The sequence below is a fragment of the Mizuhopecten yessoensis genome, unplaced genomic scaffold, assembly GCF_002113885.1.
Source record: "Mizuhopecten yessoensis strain PY_sf001 unplaced genomic scaffold, ASM211388v2 scaffold2369, whole genome shotgun sequence".
Taxonomy (NCBI): domain Eukaryota; kingdom Metazoa; phylum Mollusca; class Bivalvia; order Pectinida; family Pectinidae; genus Mizuhopecten; species Mizuhopecten yessoensis.
Genome location: NW_018404512.1, coordinates 84,549 through 98,094, shown reverse-complemented (window position 1 = coordinate 98,094; position 13,546 = coordinate 84,549). Strand labels below are relative to the sequence as shown.

Genomic DNA, 13,546 nt, shown 5'->3' with positions numbered 1-13,546 from the left:
GGGCCTCATGGCAAAATCAAACTAACCAGTCACTTATCCCTTTCGTTTGCATAAACCACTGTATAATTATAAAAAACACAAAGTAAACTCTCTCCGATACATGCCCATTAACATATTAAACTAAGTTCATCTGTGTTCAAACTCACACAATGATACTAGCGAGGTTAATAGTTTTAGATATTTATTCATAACATAAACAGCGCTAGCATTTCTGTCGATTTTATTTCAGCTTAACCGGCCGCTATCCGGAAGAAAACATGCACCGTACTGACTGCTAGGGCAGTTATTTTCTGCTTTGAATACTTCCCACTGGCAATAATGATTCCGTAACGTACCCCTTGCGCTATCTTTTGACCATTTGGCAACTATTCGCTTCGTAGCTGACACGGTACAACACTTTTCTTTGGCTTACTTCACACGGCCAGTCATTTTGTTTACAAAGAAATGGTGTGCTATGCGCATGCGCTAGTAGAGGGAAATCCCTGAACAAAACGTTGGTCAGACAGGTAGAAATACCGATGATTATCTTAGATTTAATCATTTTTATGAATCTATTTTAGCCAAATCCGATCGGCATTTTCCATAAGGAGTCTCACTTGATATGTTTATGTAGTATTTGGAAAAGACAAAAAAAAAAAAGTTACTTCAGCGTGATGCCCCTTTAACTGAATCTTAACTAGAGATTATTCAGGTAGTTATCTTAACTGCAAGTCATTTATTAATTTGGATTATTTAAATTAATCAAATGCAATGAAACAACACATGAAGTGCCTGCATTGTATATTATGTCATGATAAATAGTTGCCAGAAATTAAGTATTCTATAACTTCAGTGTTCAGGTTGATGAGGTTACGCCATAACATGTTAAAGGAAAATACCTCACTAACAAGTTAGACAGTGTGTTATAACATCTCTAGTGAAAACTAGAGCAGTTGAATTTCAATTAGTTTTTATGATCAAAGTTTGAAATGTTCAGTTAAGAGAAAATTTTCTGCATTTGATTTATTGTTCACTGTTCAATAAAGTTTGAGAATTACAATGGAGTTGAGAACTTTTTTCTCATCAATACATGTCTGTTCAGTAAGCCAAAAGATATGCATGTTTGACAAGATAATATTGACATCACATATGAAATTAAGTCCACCATATACCATGTTGTCACAACACAAATGCACATTTGGGATTTGTTAACCTATATTCCAGTCCCATTTTTGAAGTGAATGACTAATATACAAGGCTTTTAGTGGGTTTGGGTGAAGATCCAAACTCGGAATCAACCTAATCTTCTACAAGAGGCCCAATGGGCCTGCATCGCTCACCTGATCTAAATCTCACACTTGTAACCTTAAAAGTAATCTAAAATAAAGCTACAGGCAAAATATCAGTATTTGTGACTATAAGTCATTCAAAAGAACATGTTAAAAGATTTAAAAACCATTTCACCCCTGTGACCTTAAATGGCCAATAAGGTCATTACGTTATAGCCCTTCATCTCAGGATGCAACTTGCAAAATATCGCCACCTTATCCTTTTTAGCTCACCTGGGCCAAGTGAGCTTATGCCGTGGTGCGTCGTCTGTCCGTCCGGCATAAGCCCTTCGTCCCATCATGTTATGGGCCAAATTTCATCATCCTGTCCCTTTTGGTTTTTTAGAAGAAGTTGTTTAAAGGTTTCAAACATATTTGACCTCTGTGACCTTAAATATAAGTCAAGGTCATTCATTTAAAAACAACTTTGTAGCTCTTCATCCTAGTCTGCTAATGACCAAATATCAACATCCTGGGCATTTTGGTTATTCAGAAGAAGTTCAAAGTTTTTTTTAGACATTTGAATACCAGTGAAGGTCTTTTATTTGAACAAACTTGGTAGCCCTTCTTCCCAGCATGTTCTGGCCAAATATCAACAAATTGGTCCTTTTGGTTATTCAGAAGAAGTTGTTTAAAAACTTCTAAGACAATTGACCCCTGTGACCTTGAATATAAGTGAAGGTCATTAATTTGAACAAACTTTTAGCCCTTCATCCCAGCATGCTACTTCGACAAATATCATCACCCTGGGCATTTCGGTTATTCAGGAGAAGTTGTTTAAAGGTTTTTAACATATTTGACCCCTGTGACCATGAATATAGGTGAAGGTCATTTATTTTAACAAACTTGGTAGACCTTCATACCATTTTGCTTCTGGCTAAAATATCATCACCCTAGGCCTTGTGGTTATTAAGAAGAAGTTGTTTTAAAGTAAAATATTGACAGACGCCGGACGCCGCACCATGGCACTATAAGCTCACTTGGGCCTTTGGGCCAGGTGAGCTAAAAACTGACAATCCCTTGCTAGCATGCAAGTGAAATGTTTGAAGCCAGTGATTATAATTTGAACATTATGTTGCAGCCTGAGACAGAATCATTGTGTGTCCCGAAATCTTGTACTGCGACCTATGGAAACTGGTGCTTTGGGAGGGTTTTGGCCACGTTGTGGAATAACTTACCATCTGCTATATATTAGACAGTCAAATACCCTAGCCAAATTCAAGAATGATATAAAGACCCAACACCTCTTCAAGTTTGCATTTAAGGCTCTTTACACAAATTTATTCATTTATATGCACATTGAGATGATTATCTTCTTGCTTAATTCATAATGGTGGTTGCAACCCTTTTTTGTTTATCGATTAAAACTAATACTATTATCCATATGTTGTAAAGCGCTTTAGAGTAATTTTACAAATTATATAGATTATATAGGCACTATATAAATGTTGTACATTATTATTATTAAAACATACAAGGTAAGTCAACATTATTTATAAAGAGAATTCACCACTAGACTTGTCAGATCTGACATTTCTGATATTCCTTGTTACTGTATCATATCCCCAACGTTTTCACTTATGTTCAAAGGTCTAGTTCCTTTCTGTAGATCAACTCGATATAATTTACTTTACAAGATACAAATGCATTTCATTAATTCTTAAAAAGTATACATTTTGATTTAACACCCATGAAGAAAAAGAAAGCTCAACTATTTATATACAAGATATTTTATTATGATTTAAAATGTACCAGTCTACAGACACACATCAAAAATTATCATTTCACCGCGCTCTCCCGTTCAGACAATCTCACAGTTTCATATCCCAATTCATTTTCACTCGCCCTTAAACTGATACAGACATGCTGTGTTGACTTGTTTCATACAGACTTGCTGTGTTAATGTGATATTGTCCCACGATGTCTTCCTAGTTTGTTGTCTCCCTTTATTTTGAACTTGAGTGAAACTCACTCGCATAAATCACAATATATCCTACAATTGGTTGTAGTGTAAAAAGTCCCTTACTTTATGAAAATGTGTCTATAACAGTTAGAATTGATTTTTTTCCTGTTTAGAAAAGCACTGGATAGATGGTGATTACATGAACAAGTCTTAATTTATGAAAATTGTTTAATGTAAAAGCAAATTTCTTATTCTAATTATGGTAAAAGAATGCTAACAACAAAAATATCCTATCTGAAATTCCAATATTCCTACCTGTAGGAAGGAATTTTCACTAATATGTGTTTTGAAGTCATCACTAGGTGCTTGCTATTATGGGAACATGATTTTATGCTTTCCATGTGAACTTGATTTTGTGCCATATAGATGCTTTTTATGTGAACATGATTTCTGTCAGCTGACAGGGCCACTTTTCTGTTATAACTTTTCATCATACAGCTCCACAGTATACACCCAATCATTTGTGGCACACAGAATCAACTCGAGACATAAATCTAACAATTTTCAGCAGATTAAGAAATTCTTTTCTATATTGTTATGATTCTTACATTATTTCAGATGTTACAGTTATAAAATAACAATAGGATTCCATCTAAATATTTGCTACATGGATCAACAGATATAAGTGATACACACGTCATTAAAAGCCCTAGAGATTCTGGACTACAGTAAAATGTGCAACAGTTTGAAATTTGAAGTTTAAGTACAATTAATGGATGATAGAATTTGTTTTGTTTAAAATTTTTGTAAGTTAATGAATATGTAATACAATAAATTACAGTGTACATCTTTGTTATTTTCACTAACAAATAACAACATATCACATTATTTTACGATCATCCAAAAATGAAGTATGTACAGAACCCTGAACCAATATTTTGTGTCCAAAATGTTCTGGTTATTGTTTTTTGAAAGAATCTCTGAATGTATATATATAGATCGCTTCACATGTCAGCTGTTTTATACAGCGAATTGTTAACAGCAACAACTTTACCGTCCAATATTTCAGAAAATCTAGATGAAATGTAAAGTATCAATTCAAATTACAAATTCTGTTTAACTGTTTTTAGCAGTTTATGTTAACTGTTTCAAAAACTCTGTTCTCTGCACAATTAAGCAGAAATTCCCAGTTCTGCAGATATGGAAACACTCAACAAAAACGAGCGTTACAACTGTTCCTCCGCTACACATTGGTGACTGTTTGTCCACTAACACATTGGTGACTGCCCTTTGAGTTATGTTGGGGGTTTAGTCGTGCCAAAACCGGAGAATCCCATCACAGATGCCATGTCTGGATCAACATTAATATTCAGTCCTGTTGAGTCGTCGGCTTTCCTCTTCCTCTCCTTCCTTTTCTCCTTCCTGTATGCCTTCTGCTTCTCTTCCTGAAATATTTCAAAAAAATTGCACTAGATACAAACTATACCAGTTTCCCAAAGAAAACTACTGAACTACCTTCCTTTTTTGAATTCCTAAATTTGAATTGAGTAATACAACAATGTCTTAATATATGTGGATCAATCTGAGTTCTTATGAAATTGAGTGATTTACAATAATAATCAATCTGGATTATCTTCAAATATTTACATTCTATTTGTTTTAGTTCCTGTCACTAATCAACCATGTAGTTCAGCTTGATTACTACAATATCTTCACAGTTAAAGACATCATATAAAGTAACATTTATACAGGTACATATAATGTACAATACAATTTATGTTATTGTTTTACTCCACACAAAACTAGTTATTCACTATGTGTATGTATGAACTTTTTAGGAACTTAGTATTACACCAACATTAAATGTGCTGTAAGTGAATGCACAGAATTACCATGCAGTATTTAAATATTTAGCAAAATCAAATATATAGTATAAAAGTTACACTGTTAAATTTCCTGGATCGTTTCAAAAGTTGATTTAACAAAATATATTATTTTATATATGATTTTCCAAGACACTGTTAGTTGGCATTGATACAGTCAATGTTTCTAAAGTAACATTTTTTTGCACTGTGACCTATCAGTACACAGGACTATCATGTGACCTATCAGCACACATGACTATCATGTGACCTATCAGCACACATGACTATCATGTGACTTATCAGCACACATGACTATCATGTGACCTATCGGCAAACAGGACTATCATGTGACCTATCAGCACACAGGACTATCATGTGACCTATCAGCACACAGGACTATCATGTGACCTATCGGCACACAGGACTTTCATGTGACCTATCAGCACACAGGACTATCATGAGACCATCAGCACACAGGACTATCATGTGACCTATCAGCACACAGGAATATCATGTGACCTATCAGCACACAGAACTATCATGTGACCTATCAGCACACAGGACTATCATGTGACCTATCAGCACACAGGACTATCATGTGACCTATATCAGCACACAGGACTATCATGTGACCTATTAGCCCACAGAACTATCATGTGACCTATCAGCACACATGACTATCATGTGACTACAAACCTCTTCCTTTAGCTCCTTCATTCGCTCTTCAAAATCGTATTCCTTCTTTTTCTCCTCCTGTTTTTTCACATTCATTTCAAATCTTTTCTTCACCTGATCTAAAGACGACCTCTCAATTTTCATGGACATGCCTAAATTTCTCTGATCTGAAATAGAATGTAATCAGCACGGTGACATTAGTTCTGGCAGCATATTGAGGTAATAAACAGATATCATCACAGTATCCACAATGGGACACTAAACATATACATGTAGCCAACTCTGGTATTTACAGAAAACTTACATGATAACTTTTATGTATATATCTGGTTATATCAAATAGAGAAATAATGAGTTGTGATACCTACATTACCCTTTTGGTGTTTATAATGAGTTGTGATGTCTACGTTACCCTTTTGGTGTTTATAATGAGTTGTGATACCTATGTTACCCTTTTGGTGTTTATAATGAGTTGTGATATCTACATTACCCTTTTGGTGTTTATAATGAGTTGTGATGTCTACATTACCCTTTTGGTGTTTATAATGAGTTGTGATACCTACGTTAACCTTTTGGTGTTTATAATGAGTTGTGATACCTACGTTAACCTTTTGGTGTTTATAATGAGTTGTGATACCTACGTTTTTTGCCATTGATGTGATCCAGAAAATTGATGGAATCCTTCACTACACAGTCACACACATTACAGTAATACCTGTAACACAAAGCAAGTCAGTTACACAGCATCAAATTAATATTACCACATCATTACTGCATTATGTCAAAAAGTGATTGTGAAACATCGTGCGGCACTCCAGGTTATATTATGGTACCTATCGATCGCTATCGCTCAATTGAGATTCTTTATTTCTTTCCACATCATATTTTCACAGTAGACTATTAAACAAATTGATGACAGTAGACTTTATACACCAAGTCCATCCTATCATATTACTACACGACACATGTACAGGTGTTGCTTACCCTCCTTGTTGGGAGGCCGGTGTTGTCTTGGTGATCACTTGAGACTTGCCAAGTTTTGAATCGAGATCGACCTGGAACAGATACAATAAGTATAGTTTATAATCAAGTGTTCTGTCATCAATACAAACACTTGGTTTGGATACAACATGAATGGTAAAGAAACATTTTATAGTGGATCATTAGGACATGTGACTTAGGTTATCATCATTATATAAGGTTGTATTACATGTCTTAAATGAGGGCTAGTTACCAATATTATTATATGAGGGTGTGTTACATGGATTATATATTGCGGGTGTGCTACAAGGATTGGTTTGGTTTGATGTTATTTTGTTTAATATCACATTAACAACCAAGGTAACTAAAGGGTGTGTCTGCATGTGTGTATGTGTGTATGTGTGCTGAAGGCATGTTACAAGTATTATATGAGGGTGTGTTACATGGATTATATGAGGGTGTGTTACATGAATTATATGCGGGTGTGTTACATGTATTATATGAGGATGTATTACATGGATTATGTGAGGGTGTATTACATGGATTATATGAGGGTGTGTTACATGGATTATATGAGGGTGTGTTACATGGATTATATGAGGGTGTGTTACATGAATTATATGAGGGTGTGTTACATGTATTATATGAGGGTGTATTACATGGATTATGTGAGGGTGTATTACATGGATTATATGAGGGTGTGTTACATGTATTATATGAGGGTGTATTATATGATGGCGTGTTACATGGATTATATGGGGGTGTGTTACATGTGTTATATGACGGTGTGTTACATGTATTGTATGAGGGTGTGTTACGTGAATTATATGAGGGTGTGCTACAAGTATTACATGAGGGTGTATTACGTGGATTATATGAGGGGGTGTTACAAGTATCATATAAGGGTGTGTTACAAGTATATTATATGAGGGTGAATTACATGGATTATGGGAGGGTGTCTTACATGGATTATATGGGGGTGTGTTACATGACTTATATGAGGGTGTGGTTCATAGATTATATGAGGGTGTGCTACAAGTATTATATGAGATTGTGCTACAAGTATTACATGAGGGTGTATTACATGTATTATATCATGGTGTGTTACATGGTTTATATGAGGGTGTGTCACATGTATTATATGACGGTGTGTTACATGGACTATATGATGGTGTGTTATATGGATTATATGAGGTTGTGTTACATGAATTATATGAGGGTGTATGAGGGTGTGTTACGTGGATTATATGAGGGCGTGTTACATGTATTATTTGAGGGTGTGTTACATATATTATATGTGGGTGTGTTACATGTATTCTATGAGGGTGTGTTAAAAGTATTATATGAGGGTATGCTTATTATATGAGGGTGAGGTACATGTATTATATGGGGGTGTGTTACATGTGTTATATGACGGTGTGTTACATGGAGTATATGAGGGTGTGTCACATGGATTATATGAGTGTGTGTTACATGTATTGTATGAGGGTGTGTTACGTGAATTATATGAGGGTGTGGTACATGGATTATATCAGCGTGTGTTACATGTATTGTATGAGGGTGTGTTAAAAGTATTATATGAGGATGAGCTACAAGTATTCCAAGTATTATATGAGGATGTGTTACATGTATTATTTACATGGATTATATTAGGGTGTGTTACATGTAGTATCTGCGGGTGTGTTACATGGAGTATATGAGGGTGTGTTGCATGTATTATATGAGTGAATTATATGAGGGCGTGTTACATGTATTATATTAGGTTGTGTTACAAGTTTTATATGAGGGTGTTTATATGAGGGTGTGCTACAAGTATTACATGAGGGTGTGCTACAAGTATTACATGAGGGTGTGCTACGTATACAAGTATTATATGAGGATGAGCTACAAGTATTCCAAGTATTATATGAGGATGTGTTACATGTATTCTATGAGGGTGTGTTACGTGAATTATATGAGGGTGTGTCACATGTATTATATGACGGTGTGTTACATGTAGTATCTGCGGGTGTGTTACATGTTTTATATGAGGGTGTGTCACATGGATTATATGAATATGAGGGTGTGTTGCATGGATTATATGAGGGTTTGTTACATGAATTATATGCGGGTGTGTTACATGGATGTGTGTTACATGGATGTGTGTTACATGGATGTGTGTTACATGGATTCTATGAGGGTGTGTTACGTGTATTATATGAGGGGGTGTTACAAGTATCATATGAGGGGGTGTTACATGTATTATATGGGGGTGTGTTACATGACTTATATGAGGGTGTGGTACATGGATTATATGGGGGTGTGTTACATGGAGTATATGAGGGTGTGTCACATGTATTATATGAGAGTGTGTTACAAGTATCATATGAGGGGGTGTTACAAGTATCATATAAGGGTGTGTTACAAGTATTATATGAGGATGAGCTACAAGTATTCCAAGTATTATATGAGATTGTGCTACAAGTATTATATGAGCGTGTGTTACATGTATTATTTACATGGATTATATATTATATGATGGTGTGTTACATGGATTATATGAGGGTGTGTTACAAGTATCATATGAGGGTGTGTTACAAGTTTTATATGAGGGTGTGTTACATGTATTATATGAGGGTGTGTTACATGTATTATATGAGGGTGTGTTACAAGTATTATATGAGGGTGTATTGCGTGGATTATATGAAGCTATTATATGAGAGTGTGTTACAAGTATTCTATGATGGTGTGTTACAAGTATTATATGAGGGTGTATTGCGTGGATTATATGAAGGTATTGTATGAGAGTGTGTTACAAGTATTCTATGATGGTGTGTTACAAGTATTATATGAGGGTGTTTTACATGTATTATATGAGGGTGTGTTACATGTATTATATGAAGGTGTGTTACATGTATTATATGAGGGTGTGATACATGTATTATATGAGGGTGTGTTACAAGTATTATATGAGGGTGTATTGCGTGGATTATATGAAGGTATTATATGAGAGTGTGTTACAAGTATTCTATGAGGGTGTGTTACAAGTATTATATGAGGGTGTGTTACATGTATTATATGAGGGGGGGTTACAAGTATTATATGAGGGTACATGTATTATATGAGGGCGTGTTACATGTATTATATGAGGGTGTGTTACATGTATTATATGAGAGTGTGTTACAAGTATTCTATGAGGGTGTGTTACATACATGGATAACGTGAGGGTATGTTACAAGTATTATATGAGGGTGTATTGCATGGATTACATGAAGGTATTATATGAGTGTGTTACAAGTATTCTATGAGGGTGTATCACATGGATAGCATGAGGGTGTGTTACATGTATTATATGAGGGTGTATTACATGGATAACATGACGGGTGTTACATGGATCATATGAGGGTATATTACATGGATTATATGATGGTGTGTTACATGGATTATATGAGGGTGTGCTACAAGTATTACATGAGGGTGTGCTACAAGTATTATATGAGGGTATGCTACAAGTATAATATGAGGATGAGTTACAAGTATTACATGAGGGTGTATTACATGGATTATATGATGGTGTATTACATAAATTATAAGAGGATGTAATACATGGATTATATGAGTGTGTATTACATGGATTATATGAGTGTGCGCTACAAGTATTATATGAGATTGTGCTACAAGTATTACATGAGGGTGTATTACAAGTATTATATGAGGGGGTATTACATGGATTATATGAGTGTGTATTACATGGATTATATGAGTGTGCGCTACAAGTATTATATGAGTGTGTGCTACAAGTATTATATGAGATTGTGCTACAAGTATTACATGAGGGTGTGCTACAATTATTATATAGGGTAATATTACATAGTTTATATGAGGGTGTATTACATGTACATGGATTATATGAAGGCGTGTTACATGGATTATATTAGGGTGTATTACATGGATTATATGAGGGTATGCTACGTATACAAGTATTATATGAGGATGAGCTACAAGTATTACATGAGGGTGTATTACATGGATTATATGAGGGTGTGTTACATGTATTATATGATGGTGTATTACATGGATTATATAAGGGTGTGGTACATAGATTATATGAGGGTGTATTACATGGATTATATGAGGGTGTGCAACAAGTATTATATGAGGATGAGCTACAAGTATTACAAGTATTATATGAGGATGTATGACATGGATTATATGAGATTGTGTTACATGTATTATATGAGGGTGTATTACATGGATTATATGAGGGTGTGGTACATAGATTATATGAGGGTGTATTACGTGGATTATATGAGGGTGTGGTACATAGATTATATGAGGGTGTATTACATGGATTATATGAGGGTACAGTGCTACAAGTATTATATGAGGGTGTATTATATGGATTATATAAGGGTGTGTTATGTATACAAGTATTTCATGCATGAGGGTGTATTATATGGATTATATGAGGGTGTGTTACAAGGATTACATGAGGTGCATAACATGAAATATATGAGGTTTATTACAAGGATTATTAATGGCGAGTTACAAGGTTTACATGAGGAATGTTACAAGTATATATGAAGATGTGTTTCATGGATTATATGAGGGTGTGCACGTGGTACTACAGAGGGTGTGTTACAAAAGACTTTCAGAGTTTTCATATGTAACATTGAGTATGTTTTATCAGTTCAACTGCTGTTTCCTTACAAGTTTTTCATCACAGTTGGTCCAGAAATTAAAGTACCGGATTTTAATACAGGCTGCTGTGGTTCACTTCCCTGTGCATCACAAAGAATAAACTGTTGTCAACACAGAGGACACTTACTTCACAAGTACCAATTACAAGCTTTGGTTGCTACAGGGAATGCATAATTCAGAAGTAAGAGTAAGTTATGATCGAGTATAAGAGTAAATCATGGCAGATACAGAGAATGGTGAAAGTGGGCTATATATTGCTACAGCCTCTATGTTGTACAGGAAACTCTTATTTCAGAAATGACAGGACAAATTGAGTAAATATTGAAGTATGAAACTTAGTTTTTAATATGTACAGTATACATACCTTGTACTCTCTAGGTTGGAGAAGTTCTCTTTTCACAGGGGGCTCCTTGAGTTCCTTCTCCAGTAAAGCCATCTGCTCTGCCTCTAACTTCTCTTTCGCTATCTTTTCGTATTCGTCTTTGTCCCATTTTCGCCTGAAGTCTGTCACACTTTTCTGAAACACAAAAAACTTCAATGTATATATCTTTCAATGACATTTGATCTTATATGAAGAAAATCAATCATGGAATAGCCCGACTTACAAACTTGACTTAATCAATGTTTCTTGCGCTACTTCAGACTCGAACTAAACATTGAAAGGTTCAGACAGGCCATCCAAGAAAAGGCTATACAGTACAATATTGACAATTATGTATATATGAAACAAGGAAGAAAACCCAACCAGATTGCCATTAGAAGTTGATTTTGAGAAAAAAACACCATAACAATTTCAAAAATAGAAATTTTAAACTGGTAGATTTAAAGAAATTTTTTGGATGAACATACACGATATATTTCCATTTCATCTTTGTAATGGCCGAAAACAAGACCTGGGTATCAAAAATTTACAAAGGGCTATAACTCTGTATATAGTGTTGGCATATGAAGGTGACAGAGTATATGAAATATGACTGACACATATGAACAAATGGCAATAACTATGTAGATATATAGTTTAATAAAAGACCTAATTGCAGTACCTGACCCTTCCCATCTCAAATGGTACACTACACGCTTGCAAATTTTGGCAATTAAAGGAAAAGAATATACGTGTCCTGAACAAAGTAAAAAACTAATATATGTATTTTCTTTTAAACCAGGTTAAACAAACACTGGAAAATCACCCCAATAATTATGAACCAAGCTTCTACTAACTAGCTGTGGTAATACATACAGGCTTCCCTAATGTCCAATTTAAATTCAGTATTTTTTAACCCATGATTGGCATGAAACCTTTTAATATCTATACTTCGAAGTATAGTTCATTGACAGGTCTGTAACAACATGTAATTATTCATAATGTGTGTATACTAAATAGTAAAATGAACTCTCTTTTTTTTAGACTTGTGATCTATACATGCCTGCCAGTCCTTTTTTTAATAACTGAATACCCTTATTTTAAATGAAATTAGGATGCAACTTTTTTTTAACCCACTGCACATGTACATAATTTTCACTAGTTTTGAGAAATAAAGTCTTCTTCAATGCTTCCAAATGCAACCGGAAGTGGAGTGGACAATATTAAGAAGCACCTTAAGAAGCGATTCGATGCTTACAACGGTGTCAGCTGCAATGAACCAATGTCTAGCTAATTTTATCATATAAGTCTATCAAGCCCATGTGATGATCGATCAGAAACAAACGACTCGTTGGCCAAGTGGATTTAGGGCGAAACACCCAGGTCTTTTTTCTTCTCTCGTCAGTGGCTTTGTTGGCAGACATTTAAGTCTTCCGTGTTTAAAACAAACATCCGATTCTGGTAAGCCGTGTTTTTGTTTTCATGAAACTACTACAAACCTCGTAAATGCCAGCCATCTTTGTTTTGTGAAAGAAATAACACAGAGTAAAGCAAATATTTTTAAGCGAACCACAAATTTTGGAACATTATTCTGTAACAGTTCCTCTATCGCCACGTTTTTGAGATATCTCCTAAAACTGTGTCAGAGCATTTCAATACTTTGTGTATATTTTACTTGCGTTTTAATTGTTTCATTCAGAATTTGTGATTAAATTTCTAATATTTATTTTGAACCACTTGTTTGAGTACGATAGTTTGACTGAAAGTCTGCATC

At 34.8% G+C, this 13,546-nt stretch overlaps 1 protein-coding gene across 1 annotated transcript; it reads right to left on the bottom strand.

The window, feature by feature from the left end:
- Positions 1–3,019: 3,019 nt before the first annotated feature.
- LOC110445773 (zinc finger matrin-type protein 2-like) lies at positions 3,020–13,369 on the bottom strand. Its single transcript, XM_021490554.1, has 6 exons — positions 13,272–13,369; positions 11,776–11,928; positions 6,735–6,805; positions 6,392–6,465; positions 5,772–5,917; positions 3,020–4,655 (listed from the first exon to the last, which is right to left on the bottom strand). Exons 1-6 carry the CDS (start codon positions 13,287–13,289, stop codon positions 4,506–4,508), a joined length of 612 nt encoding a protein of 203 aa, XP_021346229.1. The 5' UTR covers positions 13,290–13,369; the 3' UTR covers positions 3,020–4,505.
- Between the last annotated feature and the right edge of the window lie 177 nt (positions 13,370–13,546).

Coding starts and splice junctions, on each gene's coding strand:
- LOC110445773 (XM_021490554.1), bottom strand. Junction 6,806..11,775: donor TCCAACCTAGAGAGTACAAG/GTATGTATACTG, acceptor TATCTGTTCCAG/GTCGATCTCGATTCAAAACT. Junction 6,466..6,734: donor CCGGCCTCCCAACAAGGAGG/GTAAGCAACACC, acceptor TTTGTGTTACAG/GTATTACTGTAATGTGTGTG.